This window comes from Larus michahellis, chromosome 1, assembly GCF_964199755.1.
Source record: "Larus michahellis chromosome 1, bLarMic1.1, whole genome shotgun sequence".
NCBI classification, from domain to species: Eukaryota; Metazoa; Chordata; class Aves; order Charadriiformes; family Laridae; genus Larus; species Larus michahellis.
Window position 1 is genome coordinate 147,471,405 of NC_133896.1, and position 18,817 is coordinate 147,490,221.

The 18,817-nt window shown below is 40.6% G+C and overlaps 1 protein-coding gene across 3 annotated transcripts; it reads right to left on the reverse strand.

Annotated features, from left to right (window-relative positions):
• On the reverse strand, positions 1–15,794 carry LOC141751207 (granulocyte-macrophage colony-stimulating factor receptor subunit alpha-like). 3 transcript variants are annotated; one of them, XM_074607618.1, is made up of 12 exons: positions 15,630–15,790; positions 15,168–15,219; positions 14,741–14,959; positions 10,877–10,998; positions 9,444–9,573; positions 9,173–9,351; positions 7,662–7,801; positions 4,184–4,222; positions 3,031–3,160; positions 2,522–2,618; positions 1,579–1,660; positions 1–388 (listed from the first exon to the last, which is right to left on the reverse strand). In XM_074607618.1, the coding sequence occupies exons 4-12, from the start codon at positions 10,917–10,919 to the stop codon at positions 317–319; spliced, it is 912 nt and encodes a 303-aa protein (XP_074463719.1). In that variant the 5' UTR covers positions 10,920–10,998; positions 14,741–14,959; positions 15,168–15,219; positions 15,630–15,790; the 3' UTR covers positions 1–316. The 3 variants fall into 3 exon arrangements, with proteins under 3 accessions (XP_074463719.1, XP_074463706.1, XP_074463713.1); XM_074607605.1 differs by lacking the exon at positions 10,877–10,998 and having other exon boundaries at positions 15,630–15,794; XM_074607612.1 differs by lacking the exons at positions 10,877–10,998; positions 15,168–15,219 and having other exon boundaries at positions 15,630–15,793.
• Between the last annotated feature and the right edge of the window lie 3,023 nt (positions 15,795–18,817).

Here is an 18,817-nt window from a genome sequence, read left to right on the forward strand (position 1 = left end):
AAACAAATTAAAATGTAACTTTTGTTTTGTAACATTGTAATTTCTTGACTGAAATATTTCAATCATAGTCACAAAACGCAAGATATCACATAAAGACAAATTACCCAAACAGTTAAAGTTAACCATAATTAAAAGCAAATACAATGGCATTTATAAAAATTACTTGTCAAGTATCATTCTCTCTTGGCTGCACTACTGTTTTTGCCAAGAAAAGGAAGAAAGTGAAGAAAAACTATATTTTATTCCAGACTTTCCACAGGAACATACAGTTGCCTGAGCTAAGAAATGCACTTTCAAATTCCTCAGTTTTTCTTGGTTATTTCACTATGTCAACAACTAATATCTCTTCATTTTCAGATGTTAGGGATTGAAGTTTGCTCTCCATCAGCTGAAATGAAAATAAAAGATTCCATTAGTTTTATGCATAAAGTTAGGTTAGCATCTACTTGCTTAACCCACAATTCTGAGATTATTTCAATTTTTGTTGCATGTTTTATAGAAATATTTCACTTCTTTGTTTGTAGCTGATAAACTTTCCTTAGCTAGGCATAACAGTGAAATTTCAGCAGCTTTGTAATGCCGACACATGATTTTTGACTGGCTTGGAAGTGGACAGGGAGAATGTGTGTTTTTCTCCAGTGCACCATGCAGATTACCACATATCATCTCACATGAATTAATACAAAAGGATTATCTTTGCCAAGGTGTGAAAGTAGATGAGTACACGTTGGCCTGAAGTTTAGCTGATTGAACAGACCATGAGAAAGTACTGGACATAACATGATGAACTGCTGGGCAATGAAAGGACACAAGTGAGCTGCTGGTCGGTATGCTGGTCTGGGGAAATGCTGTGTGTGACCACTGCAGTCTGTCCTGCTACCTTACAAAATCCTGTTTTGAACTGTTTTCTGTGTCACCTTGCTTTCTATCCTGTATGTCTAATGTACTAGAGAACTTCATTGATGCTGGACTAGTGTGTGAGTAGGAGAGACCTGCACCAGGAGAGACCTGCACCGGGAGAGACCCAAGGTGAGAGCTGGTGACCTGGTACGGGGACAGAGGGTTTGGACACAGAGACCAGATGTGAGGAGCTTGTGAATTTGTGGTTATTGTGGATGAAGAGAGTGAGGGTGTATGCACGTCTCACTGGCAAACTTCATCCCTGCTCAGCTGGAGAGGAGCAGGAGGACTGGGATGCCTGCGACCCTCTTTATGTGACTGCTGGTGGTGTTGACGTGGTGCTGCTAAAGGCACCTGTGCTGGTTTTTGTGGCTGGCTGCATTAGTGTCCTCTGCGTGTCCCATTGTGCATGTACGTGCCTTGTGCCCTTGCTGCTGCCTGGACCAGGGGTATCAGCCTCTGCGCCTGTGAGACTGGAACAGAAGAAACCCCCCAATTCTGGAAGAGCACTGCATTTAACTTCCCTTAACAAACTTGCCTCCTGATTTGCTCTTGTAATTCCTCAAAATATGGCAAAGAGTTGTTCTCTGTGTTAAGTTCCTTATCATTTAAAAAATAGCTGCAGTAGAGTCTTGTATGTATTTCACACATTTAATATAAAATAGAAAGAGAACATACCTCTGCATTTGTATCAGGCAGTCCATGAAATGCATTTTTTGGCTCTGGGATTTCTGGAAATGCTGCTTTCCAACAGCCGGTTCTGGAGATCAAAAGGGATGGAATAGAAAAGTAAAATTAAGTAACTGTCATGTGTAAAAATCCTTGAAACAGCTTTTATCTTCCTCTTCCAGGATAGAAGAGAAATGAAAAATATACATCACCTCAGTGCAGAATGAACGCATATCAGGAAAACTCTAAGGATTTGGATGGTAATAGTTTCATTTTTGGTTAAAGATTCACTAGTGGTTATTTTCTTCTTTGAAAGGAAAAGGAATTTGTGTTGCTCTTTAAGTCACTACAAACAGTGAAAAGTGGGTATAAAAATTTTAACCAAGTTGGAAGAACAGTATCTCCTCTGAATTACTATATATTTCCATACAAAGTGCATGATACAGCAGAATATCCTTTTTCTTTCTGTTTCCCTTATGTGATTTATTTCAAGAAGCAAGCTGCTTAGGTTATGTGCTTTCAGATTCATTGCTTGCTAGGACAATTCTAGTGAAAGCTGCAAAATCTTTACTGGTAAGTACAATCAACCTCTGTGTTTGCAATAAATTCAGCAGTTCAAGAAACCAGAAAACTTATTGTGTAGACATTCTACCTTACAAATACTCAGAGCAGCTGTGCTGTTAATATAAGTAATTGCATATAATTTCTCTCTGTGCCGTGTTGACAGGAGATGCCCTGGAAAAAGTTGTGTGGATCAGCTGGAGAGGGACTTTGGGCATCACCATTATAGTACCTGCATCAGGATTAATCAGTACCTGCACTTGGATTAATTCTTATACAGTGTGAGTGAAAAAGTTGTATCTATACTACAGAGACACCTCTACCTTATTTAAGAACTGCAGATGTTTCACATACCCACAAAAGATAAAATAAATGCATAAATTAAGTTTACCTTTTGTAGAACAAAATTGCAATGATTGCCACTACGAGTGTCGCAATTGCTACCACAAGTAAAATCCGTACTGAAGAAGAAATGATTTCTTCGCTTCCTGAAAGAGCCATAAAGTATTATTGTTAATAAAGAGGAATAGATGTACAACTGTGTCAAACATCTGCTCTGGTGACTGACTGGTGAATGTCAGTCTGAAAGGTTTCACTTGATATAAAAATAAACTCTTTAATTTAGGGCCTTAGCAGTAACACCTGTTGGGAAGGATTGACTTTGAGCCCCAGGTATGCACTTCAGTTGCAAATGCGTAACTTCTTATGTCGATTTGTAACGTCAAACTGTTAAGAGATGTATTAATTCTCTTCCTCCTCTTCTTCTCAGTAGCATGAAGGGAAACAAAAAGTTTGCCAAGCCTTTATATATCTGTGTGTCAGTAGATGCATAGCAATGTATGAGGTAGACAGGACATCGCTGGGGGAAGAGTAGCCCAAGGCAAGGATTTTTGTTCTTACCAAACTCTACGGGTGGGCTCCAGTCCCCCCAGGCTGAGCTCACGAGGCAGGCACCACCAGCTGTTCTCATTTTCAAGAGGTACTTCTTTCTCGTATTGGATCTTTCAAATATGTGACTATTCCCCCCTTCCTAAAAAACAAAGCAAAACCAAATTGTTTTTCTTTGTTGCATGTCTAGGTGTTGATAATACGCAAGTGCCATTTACCAGTGAAACTTTTACAAGGCTAGGAGAGCATTGGTTGTTAAAGTAGATTGCTGTTACAAAACAAAACATAAAAATATGTGTGTTTATTATGTTTATAATTCGTACGCATCCATGTATCTCCTTTAAAAAATAACCTGTCGCTCAGCAAACTTTTTATGTCTAGAAGCTTTTTGTCTTTTAAACTATATCCTGTAATTTCTTACAATATAGTCTGATCTATTGATAATTTCCCTTGGCCCATTGACAGAGGTAGAAAAGTATTTTGAATTGTCTCATTTCAATACTGCTAGAATTGAGTGATTTGAGGAATAAACTGTCTGCGTGAACCTCACCTTCTTCGGTTTTTGCATTATGACTTTTCAGGAAAAGCATAACTTCCCAGCCAAACCTGTGAAACAAGTAGAAGACTGCAATACTTAGTGTTACTACAATTTACTGAACTGTGCTTACTCTCGGATACTTTCAGCATAGAGATGGGGTGTGCAAGCTGCATTGATTAGAATGAGGTGCAGCATACCTGGAGGACGGCCTCCATCCCAAAGGATCCCAAAGGATCCCAAAGGCCTTCTGTGGTCTTTGTTTTTCACAAAGAAAATTAAATTCCTAGGAGATGTTTTCTCTATGTCACTTTTCTCTGCTGTCACTGGTGCGTAACTTCAAATTCTGATCCAAATATTTGAGGGGGGGAGAAGAAACAATATAACGTAAAATTGAAGGTTTTTCAAAATACTTAAAGAATAGTAATAAAGTTCTGCCCTTGAATGTTTAGTAAATGACATATGTCATGATGAATTCACAGTTTGACACATAAAATTTATAAATAAGGATCCCATAAAGCATAAGACATTGAACGCATACGGATTTAAAGGTATTTGCATACTATTTACTTTTCACAAATGACTACAAAACTAACATGTATTGCTGATTGATAGAATAAACAAACTTACTTGTATAGAAGTATATTTGATTTTTCCCTCAGGGTTATCCTGTAAATTGAGAAAAAACGTTTTATTTTTATGATTACTTGTTTTGTGTTTAGATAATAAGTCATTTTTATCTACTGTCCCATTTTTCTGCATTACTCTTTCTTATCTACTTGACAGTTTGTTCAGAAGAATGTAATTTATCTAAGATTTGGTATTTAATATATACTTAATCTACAATGCCAAGTTTATATAGTTACTAATTCTTCTATGGAAAAGTATTTATTTTCCTTACCACCAGAGTTGAGAAATAAATTTTCTTTCAGATTGGTGATTAAACTGAAACACAAGCAAGCCAGACCTGAATGAAAACTGTAACTTTATTCTTACACAAAAAAACAAGAAAGATAAAAATCTGTGAAGTACACTTTTTAGTTTACATCTAGTGTTCATATTTTACAATAAATGTCACTATATTTAATTGCAAATACTATGTAAATCTTGCCCTCTTTTCCCTCAGATGAAAATATTCAGGACTGTCATGGATTCACAGATATTTTAGGCTGCCCTCCAACTACATAGTTGGTAGACAGAATAAAATTCACTCATCTCTTCTGAATAGCCATAGTGACTTCCATGTAATGTAGTGAGCACATACAACTAATGACTGCAGACTATATCACCTCTATTAGCCTGACAGTTATGTATTTTTAAATTATTTTGCACTCTGTATTACTCCATTTTAAAACAAAATGAAATTAATCCAAACTTGTTTCATCAAACAACTGCATACATTGTCAAGTGGCATCTGAATGTGAGCTTGGAAGGCAGGACAGCTTCTAGAATCTAACGAACTAGCTTAAGCACAGGGATTAATCTAGTGCAACAATATAGTCTACTTTTTTTTTGTGCTTATACTAAAGTAATATATCAGAAATGAAAAAAATGAGGTCATGGAAGATTTCAGAAAGTGGAGTTCCAGAAGGACAGCTGGTCTTTTGCAAATTTTGGAAGAAGACATGTATTAAAGGGCACTGTATTTAAAAAAAAAAGAAGAAAATGTGTATGATAGCTAAAAGAGACTCCCTCCTGCGGGGGATGGTGGCACCAACCTACTGACCTGACCTGATGGAGGTCTGTTGCTTGCTAGGGGTCGGGATTCAGGATGCTGCAGAAGGACTGCTAGGCTTGTCTGGCCATTGAATTATTACCCCTTCCTGCTCTTCTGTGTGAGCACCAATGATACGGCCCGGGGTAACCTGGATGGTTTCAAGGGTGACTGCAGAACACTGAGGGGATGGTGAAGGGCAGGAAGCCCAGAAGGTATCTCCTCAGTCCTTCCAGTGTGAGTGAAAGGCGTGAGCAGAATTTAACTCATGGTCAGGTCAACACCTGAATGAGTGGCTGGTGTCACAGGTGGGGCTGTGGCTTCTGCAACCTTAGTACCCTTTTTGAAAAATGAGTGCTACTGAGCAAGTGTGGGATGCATCTCACCAAGTGGGGTGAGAGTGTCCTTGCAAAGAGGCTTGCTGAACTGGTCTTTGTGTTTTATGTAAAGGAGCGCTCTCAATACATACAGCTCTGTCTTGGCACAAATGATGAGCCAGTAAGAAAGCTTGTGAGTAGGCATCAGAGAACAGACCAACACAGGTCCCAATATAGTAGGTGTTCGTTCTAGATCTGCTGATCAAGAAAAGGAAGCAGATGAGACCCTCGTCAGGCAGCTTGAGAAAGCCTCACAGCCACAGGCCTTGGTACTTAAGGGAAATAGCCCTGGAGGGCAAAGTTTCTGGTTGATCTACAAGGACAGACTCCTCAGAGCACAGGAACGGTCCATTCTGGTGTGCAGAAAATCGAGTAAGTGTGCCAGGTGAGCATGGCAGGGCATGAAGCTTGAGTCTGAGCTCAGAGACAAAAAGGAAGTGTGCAGAAGGTAGAATGCTGAAGGATTTGGGAGGAATACAAAGACATTATCCGCACATGCAGGGGTTGAGACTAGTGAGGGAGGTGAACACAAGAAAGGTTTTTATGAGTGCACTGGCAGCAAAAAGGCGATTAAGGAGAATGCAGGTCTGTTTCTCAGTTGGGGGAATCTAGTGACAAGGGGCATGGGAAAGGCTGAGGTATTTGGTGCCTTTTTAGCTCAGTTTTCACTGGTAAGGTTTGCATTCAGGTTTTCTTGATATCCTGATCTATAAAGCCTTAGCTTAAAACATCACTGGAGAAGAATTCAAGATTCTCAGTAAATTCAGTTTATTGGTGTCATACATGAAAAAATGTGATTGAAATTATGTTGAACAACAGAGTTATCCTTTTTTGTTTGCTCCCAATGCAAATAATTTCCAATTGTCAACAGAAAGTTTAAAGGCTAACTGTAATGCAATACGAGTTGGTCATAGTGTATTAGTAGAACAATAAAAGTTTATACCTGGCAGTGGTAAACCAATAAATTTTGCAGTACAGTAATTGCTGGACCTTGACATAATCAGTAATGTGAAAACTGCTAATAATCATTTAAAAAATGATAGGCAATTCAGACTACGTGTGAATTGAACATTCTTTATAAACTGAATATTAGGCTTATTAAAAGACTTTAAGAAGTATGTATTGTGCCAGCAATGCACTTTTATTCCAACATCACACAGTTTTCTATAAGCTTTCTTTTCTGCTAAGGCCAAGGGAGTTGGAGAAGTAATGGAGTTTTGTAGCAGTTAGCTGGTCTTGCGAGAAAAGTCACCTATGAAATAACAAACCCAATCCAGACTAAGAAATTCCAGATAACAGAAAAGTAGGGACGACCTTCCGTCAGCCACTAAATGGCCAAATCTGGTTGTAGCACAGGCAGGTTTTTCCTTTGTAGTCACTATCTGCCACCCTGTGGTCATTTGACGCAATTCTGCCACAATTAGAGTACTTTAGGTCGGCTGTTGGAGGGGAAGACAGCAAATTCACTCGTTCCTGTTGCAGCAAAAATACTTGTAAAGCCAAAGTCTGAATTTGACTTTCAGTAGCTTAAATGATTCCCTCAGTAACCTGTGCTTATCCACACTGTCTGTCTGCTTTCTCTAACACTTTTTTTCTCATACTCATGCTTGTTAAGTGGATGCTGATCTCTGCCCTTTCACAGAGATGCAGTCATCAGTGAAGGACTCCAATCCAGGAGAGCTCCAACAGGTCTTAGTGAAAGAAATGCCCTTTCTGAGTTTTGTCACAGCCAAAGCTGTGATATGTTCAAGTCTTGATCAACCATGCTCCTCCTCCACACAGTCACAGTCAACCAGTGTATCTATCTCCAGCAATATCTCACACGGGGGAACAGGGATAAAAAAAATGGGGCAGTATGGCATAATGGGGTGCCTGGAAGGCACAACCAGAAAGGAATATGCTACTGTGCATGAGGGATACACCATACAAGAGGGACTGATTTTCTTTCTGTCCATGTATATTGGTAAATGCAAACATATGTATTACTGTTAAATACAGGTGAAGAAATTCCTCTTACCTTATACTTTATGATGATTTCATATTTAAAACACTTGTCTTTGTTAGAATGACTTATTTGGGGTCGTTGCCATTGAATTATGCAATCATTTTTAATTTCATCACAGTTGACAGTGATATTTGATGGAGGCATGAGCTTTTCTGAAATGATATAACCAAGAATTCAAATAATTAAAATCACTTGGTCCCTTTTTTTCTTTGATAAAAGAGAGTGCAAGTGCAAGTAACATCTCTAAGAAGAACCATACTCATTAGTATCCATTTTTCTTAGGAACTCCGTTAGAAATAATTGAAAGACCAAAGTTCTTTAAATCCTGCCCCTAGGATCAGAAAAAACAAGGACTAAGCCTGGGAGCATGACTTAGGAGCATACAAAGATACAAACACTCTCCATTTACTCTTTTAGATGAGTAAGGTAGAGTTCTGTCTTCTTTTTGCAAGGATGTTTTTTACTGCAGAAGAAAAAACTGATGTCAAATCTAATGTAAGAAATGCAAAGGTCATTTCTTTCTTCAAGCCTCCTCACAGGATGCCTCTGTAACATGAAGTTGCTGCGTGCTTGATGTTGTGAACTATTCAGTTTATTCCTCCCTTGCGAGAAATTAGCCATACAAATTTAAGAAAGACACTTCAGTTTTAAGAATCTAGCCAACTTCTTCACACATCTCCCCTCAATTCACAGGTGTCAGCAAAAATATGAGGACCTTTATATTTTGGTCATGGCCAAGGACTTGATTACTTGATTGTAACAGCAAAAGACAGCCATTCATGACATAAAGGCTGATAAAAGGCTGGTAGAGGAAACCTTAGTTTCAGCTACGTTGCTACTTCGCAACAATATTTAGAGACAGGCCTGGTCTATTTGTGATGGGCTGTTTGGTCAAAGAACAGTCTTGTTTCATCTGCCATGAATGATATTACAGCTCAATTCCTTCTCTTTATAGAATGAAGCCATTGTCCATTTTTTGGAGGCAATAGCCAAAACTTTGCCAAAAAGGCTTTGGCACAGTAAAAGTAATTGCAGAGGATGCTTCCAAATTAAAGCACCACATGTGAAAGAGCATATGAAAACCTGGAGTATTGTGTACACATGTAATATTCTCTCATCAAGCTTATGGTGTTGGTGTATGCCATTCCCACTGGGAATGAGAAGGAGAAATCAGTGCACAGATAAACTTCTGAAAAGCCTCCGCTATTGAAAGGTCTTTGGCCATCATTGAAAGGACAGCAGCGGGAAGTAAAATCTTTTCAGTCCTCTGAACCTTGTTGGAGAAAGACCTAAAACCAGTAAGGGTAGACTGATGAAGAATTTGGGGTAGGCTGCAGCTGTGGAGCTTCTTGCTTATTTTCCCTTATTGCTTTTCTGCTTGAGGAATAACTTTTCTTGAAGAAACCAGAGTGTCTTACTTTCGACTCTAGGGGAGACAGAGGACTTGGTTCATTCTCAGGGAAAAATGCTCTACTACCCTCATGCAATAGTGAAAACACAGCAAAAAGAAATGATTTACTTACCAATTTTGTACAGTTTAATGTACTTATTGTAGAACTGAATGAGGGACCCATTGCTAGACCCGTTCACCAGGAAGTAAGCATCTACTGCAGTCTGTATTGTCACATTTTGGAATCTACATCCCGTGTTTCTGCCGTTTTCATCTTTAATGTAAAGCTCGCATTCCATTGCATCATCATATCTGTATATAGCAAGGTATTTTAGATAAACGTGGGCAGTGTGATGTATCACATGAGAATGCAGACTTCCCTAGACTCAAGCAGACCTACTTACCTCGAGTACTGCCAGTAGAGAAAATATTGGGTATCTTCTGGAGCATTCCTGCCTGCCTGCCATGTGCAGTTCATGAGGGAAACATTATAAATCACACAGGAGAAATTTTCAATGGCCGAGCTGTTCATGCCTGCAAACACAGGAATATCTGTGGTGAGGAAAAATTGTGTGGCTGCTCCAAGCTGGAGGATCATGGCACATGCTTGGATATATTAGATACCTTCAACTCCTGCTGGTTATTGCTTGGGTTAGGAATGACTTGCTTCATTTTAGGTATAACACTGAAAGATATTTGCACTGACAAATTCAATGAAGAATTTGTCATGGATAAATCCTCCAAAGATATGACCACAGTTGCGTCTGATAGACTAAGTCTCAGGGGAGTCTACACTGTGCTAGAACAGGCTGATACCTAAAGTGGATACCTCTATGCTTTGAATCATTCTTATTCAAAAGGAGACAGTGGTGCCACGATGTCACAAACTGAAACATTTCCCTGTCATCCTTCAGTACCCTGCTGTAGCATTTTTATTTGAAGGATGATCTTCAGCACCCTGTCAAATGAGTGAAGAGCATGAGAAGCTTCCCTGTGGACTCCAGAGAGGGAGAGAAACCCAAGTGCAGAGCTGTGAAGTTTTTCAAGACTTCAGGGAGGTGTAGATGCAATCTTCTGAGGTGCTTCTGCTCTGCAGTGATGCCTTCTTGGACCGGGAATTAACACGAGGAATATTTTCCTGATCACAAACTTATCAATTTACTCTTTAACACCCTTCCCCAACAGAACTGAATAAGGAGACTAAACATACCTTTCAAAAGGAAGGATTAGTTATCCATCCTTTTATAAGAAATCAGCAAATACTTTGAGCTTGATGAGGCAGGAAGTAATGCCATTTGGTATATGCCAACTTCATGTTGCTTAAATGAACAGATCGTGTACCTCATTTTCTCAGCAGTCTCATGTATATTACCCCTCTCATACAAAGAGGAGTAAATTCTGTCAGACCTTTCATTTTTGTGGATGGGACACTGCAAAATTTTGGGCATTGCACCATGAGTTACACTGTGACAAAATTCAAGATTTCACAGATTTCTCAAGGAAGAATTTCAGAACTACAGCCACAAACCTGTTTCACTTGGATTTTTAATATTTTAAAGACATTCAACTGCAGTCAATAAAATATTAACACAAACAATTAAAAGAGAATTAGTAATTAAAAGGATGGCATCAAGAAGGTGGCAACTGAAGGCTAAAAAATTGCTGATCTGGTTATAGGAAACTTTTTTGGTTTTCACAGAAACAGTGATAAGGCTGTGAACAAGAACCTGTTCATCATACAGGAAACATATAAATTAAGGAATGAAGAGTTTCAGTTTTTCTTTTACCCCCAGTCCACTGGAAGTAGCAAATTATTCCCCGAAGTCTAGCGTATTACCTTGAGGTACATATCTGCATATGCTTGAGTATGTGCCATTCATGTTCACTGCTGTAACAGAAAAGCTTGCTCCATTGTGCAGAGGAGGTGCTACATTTCCAAATGCACTTCATATTCTCTGCCTGAAAAATGTCACGCAGAAGTTTCACTTTTTAGTTTTTCATCTATTGGTTTACATGGTGCTACTCCCTGTAGAAAGGGCTTAAGCTTGTGCATGATTTGTGACAGTGGGACCACTACAATAGTGAAGTAGGTACTGATGTCTTCCCAGGCTCGAGCATTTTCTTCCCAGAAGCTTTGGGTAATGAACCTGTATCAGTGCAAGGTGAAGAGTTCAGGGCTTCCCTCCAGAAAAGCTCATGGCAGTGTTTGTTAGGAATATCACTCCCTCCCCTCCTTCTACCCATAGTCCACAATAGTCCACCAAATCAGTTGAACCACCTCAAAATACAGCATATGTGCTTTCATAACAATCAACAGATTCTTATCTGGCTGTAATGTGCTTTATACTCCTTTGAAAGACAAAGGGAGATACCCCGTAAATGACTGCCTGGGCAAGGAGCTGGCTTGAGGTTCACCCCCACTAACATTAGCTTTCTAAAAATTGGCACCGAATTTGGTCAAGTCATATAGGTGTCTTGTCTATGCAGTGGTGAAGGAAGATACAGACAGTGGCATATAAGATGCATGGGATGCATTGCCTTCGGGTATGGGGTGTACCGCTCTAGCAGCTCCTGTCAGATCTTAGAAGACTATAATTTCCATGCTTAGATAGTTGAAATGAAGGTGACATGAATCTACTGAAATCTGGGATTACTGTTACAGGTGGTATAACTGCATGAAGTATCAGAGGAGTTGCCAAATGTCAGAATTTTCTAGAAACTGCCTATAGAAACATTAATGTTCACCATAGATGTGGTATACATCTTGCTTGACACAGTAGTGTTGTGTAAAATGCTCCTTCTCTATTCATGCAAAATAGATTGTCAAAACCAATACCTTTCTGTTACAGTTCCTTTTGCTGAAACAATGTTATTTTGGAGATTACCTACCCAATCAGATGCACAAGGAATATTGGCCAAATGGATGGAGACAGCTTTGGGCTGTAGAGGAAGAGAATTTAGCTAAGGCAGGAGTGATACATGTACAGGGAAAAGAATAATCCCAAGAGGACAACTTCATGACTTGCTTTGAAGTACCTGTGCAGCTTGTAGAGGCCAGTGAAAGAGGAAACTGTTTTGCTTAACAAACATTGTAGTTGCAAAATAGGAAATGCTTAGCTTACTGTCTTCTCTGCATAAGCACTGAAAACCAACTAAATCTGAAGCTGAAGTTGCCTTTTCATAAAGTCGTGGCACTTCTCAAGTAGTCCATTTACACAAGATCTGAGTTCTATGTTTCCTGTCTGTTATCAAAAGTTTGGATCTGAATTGGAGCTGAAGTATGGATCTGATCTGGAGCTGAATTTGGCAAGGAATGGGAAAATAATTATAAGGCCTTCTACAGATACATTGGACAGAAAAGAAAGACTAAAGAAAGTGTATCACCTCTGATAAATAAGACAGGAGAATTAGTGACAACTGACATGGAGAAGGCTGAGGTACTCAACAAATTTTTGCCTCAGTGTTCACTGTCAATCACCCTTTCCACTTCTCTCAAGTCCTTGAATCTCAAGGCCTCTCATCTCCCTCCCATCATAAGAGATGACCAGGTTTGAGACCTCCTGAAGAACCTAACCGCACATAAGTCCATGGGACCCAACGAGATGCATCCTAGGGTGCTGAGGAATTGACTGATATAGTTGCCAAGCCACTCTCCATTATATTTAAAAAGTCACAGCAGTCAGGTGAAGTGCCTAGTTACTGCAGAAAAGTGAATATCACCCCCTTTTTTAGAAAGGGTCATAAGGAGGATCTGGAACGACTGACCAGTCAGCCTCACCTCCATGCCTGGTAGAGCAACAGCTTTCATCTACCTGGATTTCTGTAACACCTTTGGTATGGTCCCCCACAGCATTCTTGCCTCTAAAATGGAGAGATGTATGCTTGATAGATGGGCTGTTAGACAATAAGAAATTGGCTGGCTGGGTACTTCCAAAGAATTATAGTAGTCAATGGCTCAATGTCCAGTTGGAACCAGTAACGAGTGGTGTCCCTCAAGGGTCCATACTGGGACAAATATGATTTAATATCTTCATTAATGACATAGAGAGTGGAACTGAGTGACAATGACACCAAGCTGAGTGGTGCAGTTTATTCACTAGAGGGAAGGGATGCCATCCAGAGAGACCTTGATAGGCTTGAGGGGTGGGCTCATTTGAACCTCATGAAGCTCAACAAGGCCAGGTACAAGGTCCTGCATCTGGGTCAGGGCAATCCCCAATATCAAAACAGACTAGGGGATGAAGACATTGAAAGCAGCCCTGCAGAGAAGGACTTAAGGATGCTGGTGGGTGAAAAATACAACATTATCTGACAACATGCACTCACAACCCAGAAAGCCAACTGTATCGTGAGTGCATCAAAAGAAGCGTTGCCAGCTCTACTCTGCTCTTGTGAGACCTTACCTGGAGTACTGCATCCAGCTCTGGGGTCCCCAGTGCAGGAAAGACATGGACCTGTTAGAGTGGGTCCAGAGGTGGGCCAGAAGAATGATCAGAGGGCTGGAACACCTGTCCTTTGAAGAAAGGCTGAGATAGTTGGGGTTGTTCATCTTGGAGAAGAGCGGGCTCTGACGAGACCTTTTTGTGGCCTTTCAATACATAAAAGGGACTTATAAGAAAGATGGAGAGAGACTTTTTACCAGGACCTGTAGTGACAGAACAAGGGGCAATGGTTTTAAACTGAAAGATGGTAGGTTTATACAGGATTTCAGGAAGAATTTTTTTTTATGATGATGGTGGTAGGACACTGGACCAGGTTGCTCAGAGAAGTTGTGGATACCCTGTCATTGGAAATGTTCAAGGTCAGGTGTGATGGGTCTTTGAGCACTGTGATCTAGTGAAAGATGACCCTATTCATGGCAGGGGCGTTAGACTACATGATCTTTAGAAGTTCCCTTCCAACTCAAACTGTTCTATGATTGTATGAACCTGCTTGGCCCTCAGGAGTCACTCCAGAAATATTGTGTCTTCACAGGCTTCTGTGTCACACCAGTCATCCCTGAGCAAGCACATCGCTGCATCTTCAATGTCCCTGAAAGCTTATGTATCTAATTCAGTTTGTCCTTTGTAGTTAAAAATTCTCATCTGCACAGCAATGAGATGCCTCTTACTGAAGTTCCTCTGAAAGCAGGAAAAGAGACAACCTTACAATTCAGTCCCATCAAGGCCCTGATTCCACAAGATTCCTCTGAAGGCAAGAATTTCACAATAGTGGGCAGAGAGGACAGATATGCCTCAGTACTAAGACAGGTCTCAACAAAAACTAGAAAGGACTGCTAAAACAGAGACTATGTTGTTCCCACCAAGGGTACTTTTTTCAATTACTTAAGGATAAAAGAAAAAGGAGGAAGTGTAATGATTTATCTCTGATAAAAATTTATATAGCAAATTTACCATTACAGTCTCAGTAAAATCTCCTGCAGTCACTAAACACCAGTCCTCAGTGAAATTCATGCTGTTCATCCAACTCAGTTCCATTTTCCACTGAATCAGCATCAAATTTCTAATAGGTGAGTCTGGCACCTCTGCTGCAAGTGTTGCATAATAGGATCAGTAAGTTGCAGGACTGATTCCCAGATTTTCAGGTGCAGAAGTTATTACCGAGCACATCTAAGACAGAAAGCAACTTAAGCACAACTACCCATAATGAGAAACACATTACACTTCATCAGAGGATTGTCCCATGGAAGTGTTCTACTCACAGTCTGTGCAGTGCCAGCCAACACACAACCGGGTGATCAGCAGCATCCACTGGGTCAGGAAGATGAACGCAAGAGGAGCAATCATCTCTTCCTTTTTGGAGACAGGGAACAGGGAAACTTGATCAAGGTGAAAGATGTCAGCGTGAACCACTCTCCTCTGAACTTTTCTAATCTGATGTGCTCGTATGCCTGCTTCTACACCATCTGATCATCTCAGTTCTGGTGGGAGGAAAGATTAGATAGACTTCTCAAGCAGTTAGAGAAATGTTCAAATAAACACTAACAAAGTTAAAGAAGTTCTTCATTTCTGTAACAAAAAAAATTGTGTGATGATTCATAAGGCTGGTGATCTTGAGAGCACTGTATAAAAGTTACATACATCCATCTGATGACTGGTATCTTAAGGTCTAAAGATCTATCTATTTACCTGCTATATATGAAGGTTAGGATGAATAGACGTCAAGCAGGTGGGTAAACAGCTGCAAACAAAAAATATCAAAATGGGTCACAGCAATAGCAATCAGCTTGAGTTACCCAATGGTGAATATGATAAGTTTGGTGAGGGCGTTAGTTCATGTACTTTCAAGGATTTTTTTGAGTATATGTTTAAAAGCGGATCTAGGAGCAGTGTCTAACTTCTACAAATTCAGTACCAAACCCAGTAAGAAAATTAGAATTGTGTCTAGGACCTTTCTTAGCAAGCAGTAAAATTTATTTGCAAAAATAAATTTTATTTATTTGCAAAAAACTTCATTCAACTTAGCTCATGTATTCCTCTGACAGCTTTTTAGATTTTGCCTGGGACATCAGCCCTCCAGCCCTGGACTTCCTAGAGTCTCAATGAATAACCCAGCACACAAAATAGTCGGAAAGACAAAGATGGACCTACCTTCTATTTCAAAATGTCTTTATCTTGTTTATCTTTCTGTCATAGTCTTCAGGCTCAAAGAAGATGGGAAGACTCGTATCTTAAATATAAAATATTTAAATGGTATAAATAGGGTTGTCTCCCTTGCTGCTTGTGTTTTGAGGAACTGTAATATCATCGGAAATGTTGCAAGATATGATGGTCCTCACTTCCCTCCTGTTTCTTGCCAAATTCATGTAATTGCACAACTCAGTTTCATATAACATGAACAAGCAGTTAGCTGGCTAAACTTTCCTTTCTGTTGTACTGGTTCTTGGTAATCATACAATCATAGAATCACAGAATTGTCTGGGTTGGAAGGGACCTTAAAGACCACCGAGTTCCAACCCCCTGCCACGGCCAGGGACACCTTCCACTAGACCAGGTTGCTCTAAGAATCCAGACTGGCCTTGAATCCAGCAAGTGCATAAAAATCTTTTCTTTTACAGGTATTTCTCTCTAGCTTTATATAATAATGAGTAGCATCTCTCAATACAAACCATGTCTGGGGGCTGGGGGCAGTAGGGGCTCCCCATGGTGGGTGACGGCAGGGCCTGGCAGCCAGGGCCCATCCCACCCCCTTGTGGGTGCAGGGCAGCTGAAGCTACCAGGACTGGGCCATCGGGCACCTCCCTGGGGTTGGGCTGAGGCCAGGCTGGGTTGTAGTCCCATGGGTGGCCCAGTTCAGAGGGCCCATGTCCAGGCAGGGCAGGGCAGGGCTGTGGGGAGCTGTAGACCGGCCCTGCTGCAGCGTCACTGGGGCAGGAACTGATGGACACGGGGGGCTGACATGGGGTCCTGTGCGCCGGGCAGGGTGTGAGAGTCCCACGGGGCTGGGCAGGGATTGTCTTTGGAACACTCAGGGAGATGACAACGCAAATTGTAAAAGATCCTTAAGCCTGTGGAAAAAGAGGATTTCAAAACTTGAATGTGAAGTCTTCAAATAAGATATATCACTATAAAAAGTTGTGATTTGGGTTTGTTCTCAGTCCATTTCTCCAAGTGTCAAAAAAATTAAACCACAAGACACTGCAAAAACAGACAAAAAATTGCAAGTAGTAAGCATCTAACTACAAAAAGCCACTCCAGGGCCTGCTGCTGAGCATTTGATCCCTTCTCAGGTCACAGCTGTGCATCTTCTAAAGGAGAGAGTTATTATAAACAGTATAAACCATCAAAAGTTCCTTCATACCCTGAAAGGCTTTGCTTCACGGAAGACAATGTAATTTGGTTAATATGGAGATCTATAATCCATGTAAAGTAATCTTCACATATTGAAATTGAAACATCACTAGAAAATATGACATTTTTCAAACAGAAAGATATGTCAACATTTTTGTTTTAAAAACAGGCAGATCTGTTCTTCTGGAGTTAAAAACTTGTAGGAGAGAGAGCTGTCCATGTGCTTCTGTACCAGTCCCATTTCTTGTCTGCTATATTTGGGAAGAGTCACCTGCTGCCCAGCACCCTTCCAGAATGCTCCAGGATTCACCTTTAGCAAAATCTCAAGGCCATTCCTATCCTATTTATTGACATATGGAGTGAGACAACCATACCAGCCATAGTTAACGTATCAGCTATTCACACATAACTAAGATATAGCGATTTCCAACAGAGAAAGCCAAGGACAGTGCAGTGCTGATTGCCTCTGGGGACAAAGAGGGCCTACTTTCTAGACACCCAGAAATGCCTAGGCTCATGAGTATTTCTGCTTCCTCGATTCCTGCTGGAGTGTGAGACTGAGGACTGATGAACTGTAAGTGTGCTGTCATTTGCCAGGTTCATTTTTTTATGTTGCTTGTAAACATGAATGACGCTGAGCTGTCACCGAGACCAGCCAACGTCCCAAAGTGGATATCTGACCTCCTTGCTCCTCTGCAACTCATGCAGTATAAAGGGAAGAGGTGTAGCACAGCAAATCTACTCATCATATAAGGAACTTTTTGACTGCAGAAGTATTTTATACAAAAATAAAAACTGAACCAGTTCGTCTTCTGCTCACATGCCATACTAGAAGCATAAAGCAAGGCCTGAACTGAAAAGCAATATACGTGACACCCTATGGTTATATTCATGCATTTGATCATGTCTGTCAGTAACTCAATATTGATTGAGAAGATGAACAACTCACCTTGAGCATCCAGAGCTTAAAAAAGCTCCACTCATCCCTAGAAACAGTAATCATGAGAGAATTAATAGAGCTTGGCCTGGTCTTTTGTGGTTTCAGAGGAAAAGGTCTAAGGCGATGGTGGCTTTATAAGGATCAATTCATGGGAGTTCACTTCCTTCATATGTCAGGAGAGAACAGAAATGTAACAAAGGTTTTCTGAAGCATAGTTATGAAGCAAACAGTGGAACAAGGAACAAAAAAGAATAGTGGATATTCTACCAGAAAGTAGATTTAGTCATGGAAGAAGCTCTTTTTGTTAAGAATCACTATTACTATCCCTATCACATTAAAGGTGTCAAGAGACAAAGCAAATGAAAGCCTAGACTTCAGGTCTGGGACCATGATAGTCATTCAGAGGAAAGAGTAATCCATTGTCAGAAGTTTCACTGCACTCCCAGATTAAAGAAATTCCATACTTATCCATGTAGGCAATTTTTTTAACACTTACTGTGCTGTAAAGTTGGAAGAGAGGACTTCTGACCACAAAGAATGAAAAAACCACACACTTTAGTGTGTCCTTATCTTTGGAAGAAAAGCACTCAATTTTGCTGTGGTAACAGACAGTATTTCATAGAGAATGGAGGGGGGAGAGTTCCCAGGGTGATAAAATCAGAGCCATAGGAAATGTCACAGAGAATCAAATGGCGTTCTGGAAAATGAAGGAAGACAGAGTTTCTCTCCGTCTGCCTTTCTCTGTCCTTTCCCACAAACTTTCACCTCCCTTCGTCTCTGTCCTTCAATAGGTCAGTTCCCAGAGCTCTAAGCAGTCTCCCACCCACTCCATCAGCAGACATATCCAAACCAGGAGCTCTTCTCACCCTGTGGCACCTCACACTGCAGGAGCGGAGAAGGGAGGGAGTTGAGGTGATCCATGCAGCACCGAGATTGGACTGGGGAGGAGGAAGGCTAGGATCAATTGCACCGAAGTTGCATTTCCTGATCCTGCACCACTTTAGGGATGGTGTTTAAGGGCAGCTGTTACTGTGAGGGGGGGTGTAGC

Excerpts from the sequence above, each read along its gene's own strand:
- LOC141751207 (XM_074607605.1), bottom strand. The coding sequence starts at position 14,825 with ATGATTGCTCCTCTTGCGTTCATCTTCCTGACCCAGTGGATGCTGCTG. Across the intron at positions 9,352-9,443 it reads CTCTACTGGCAGTACTCGAG|ATATGATGATGCAATGGAAT; the intron begins GTAAGTAGGTCT and ends TGCTATATACAG. Across the intron at positions 7,802-9,172 it reads CATTAAACTGTACAAAATTG|AAAAGCTCATGCCTCCATCA; the intron begins GTAAGTAAATCA and ends ATATCATTTCAG.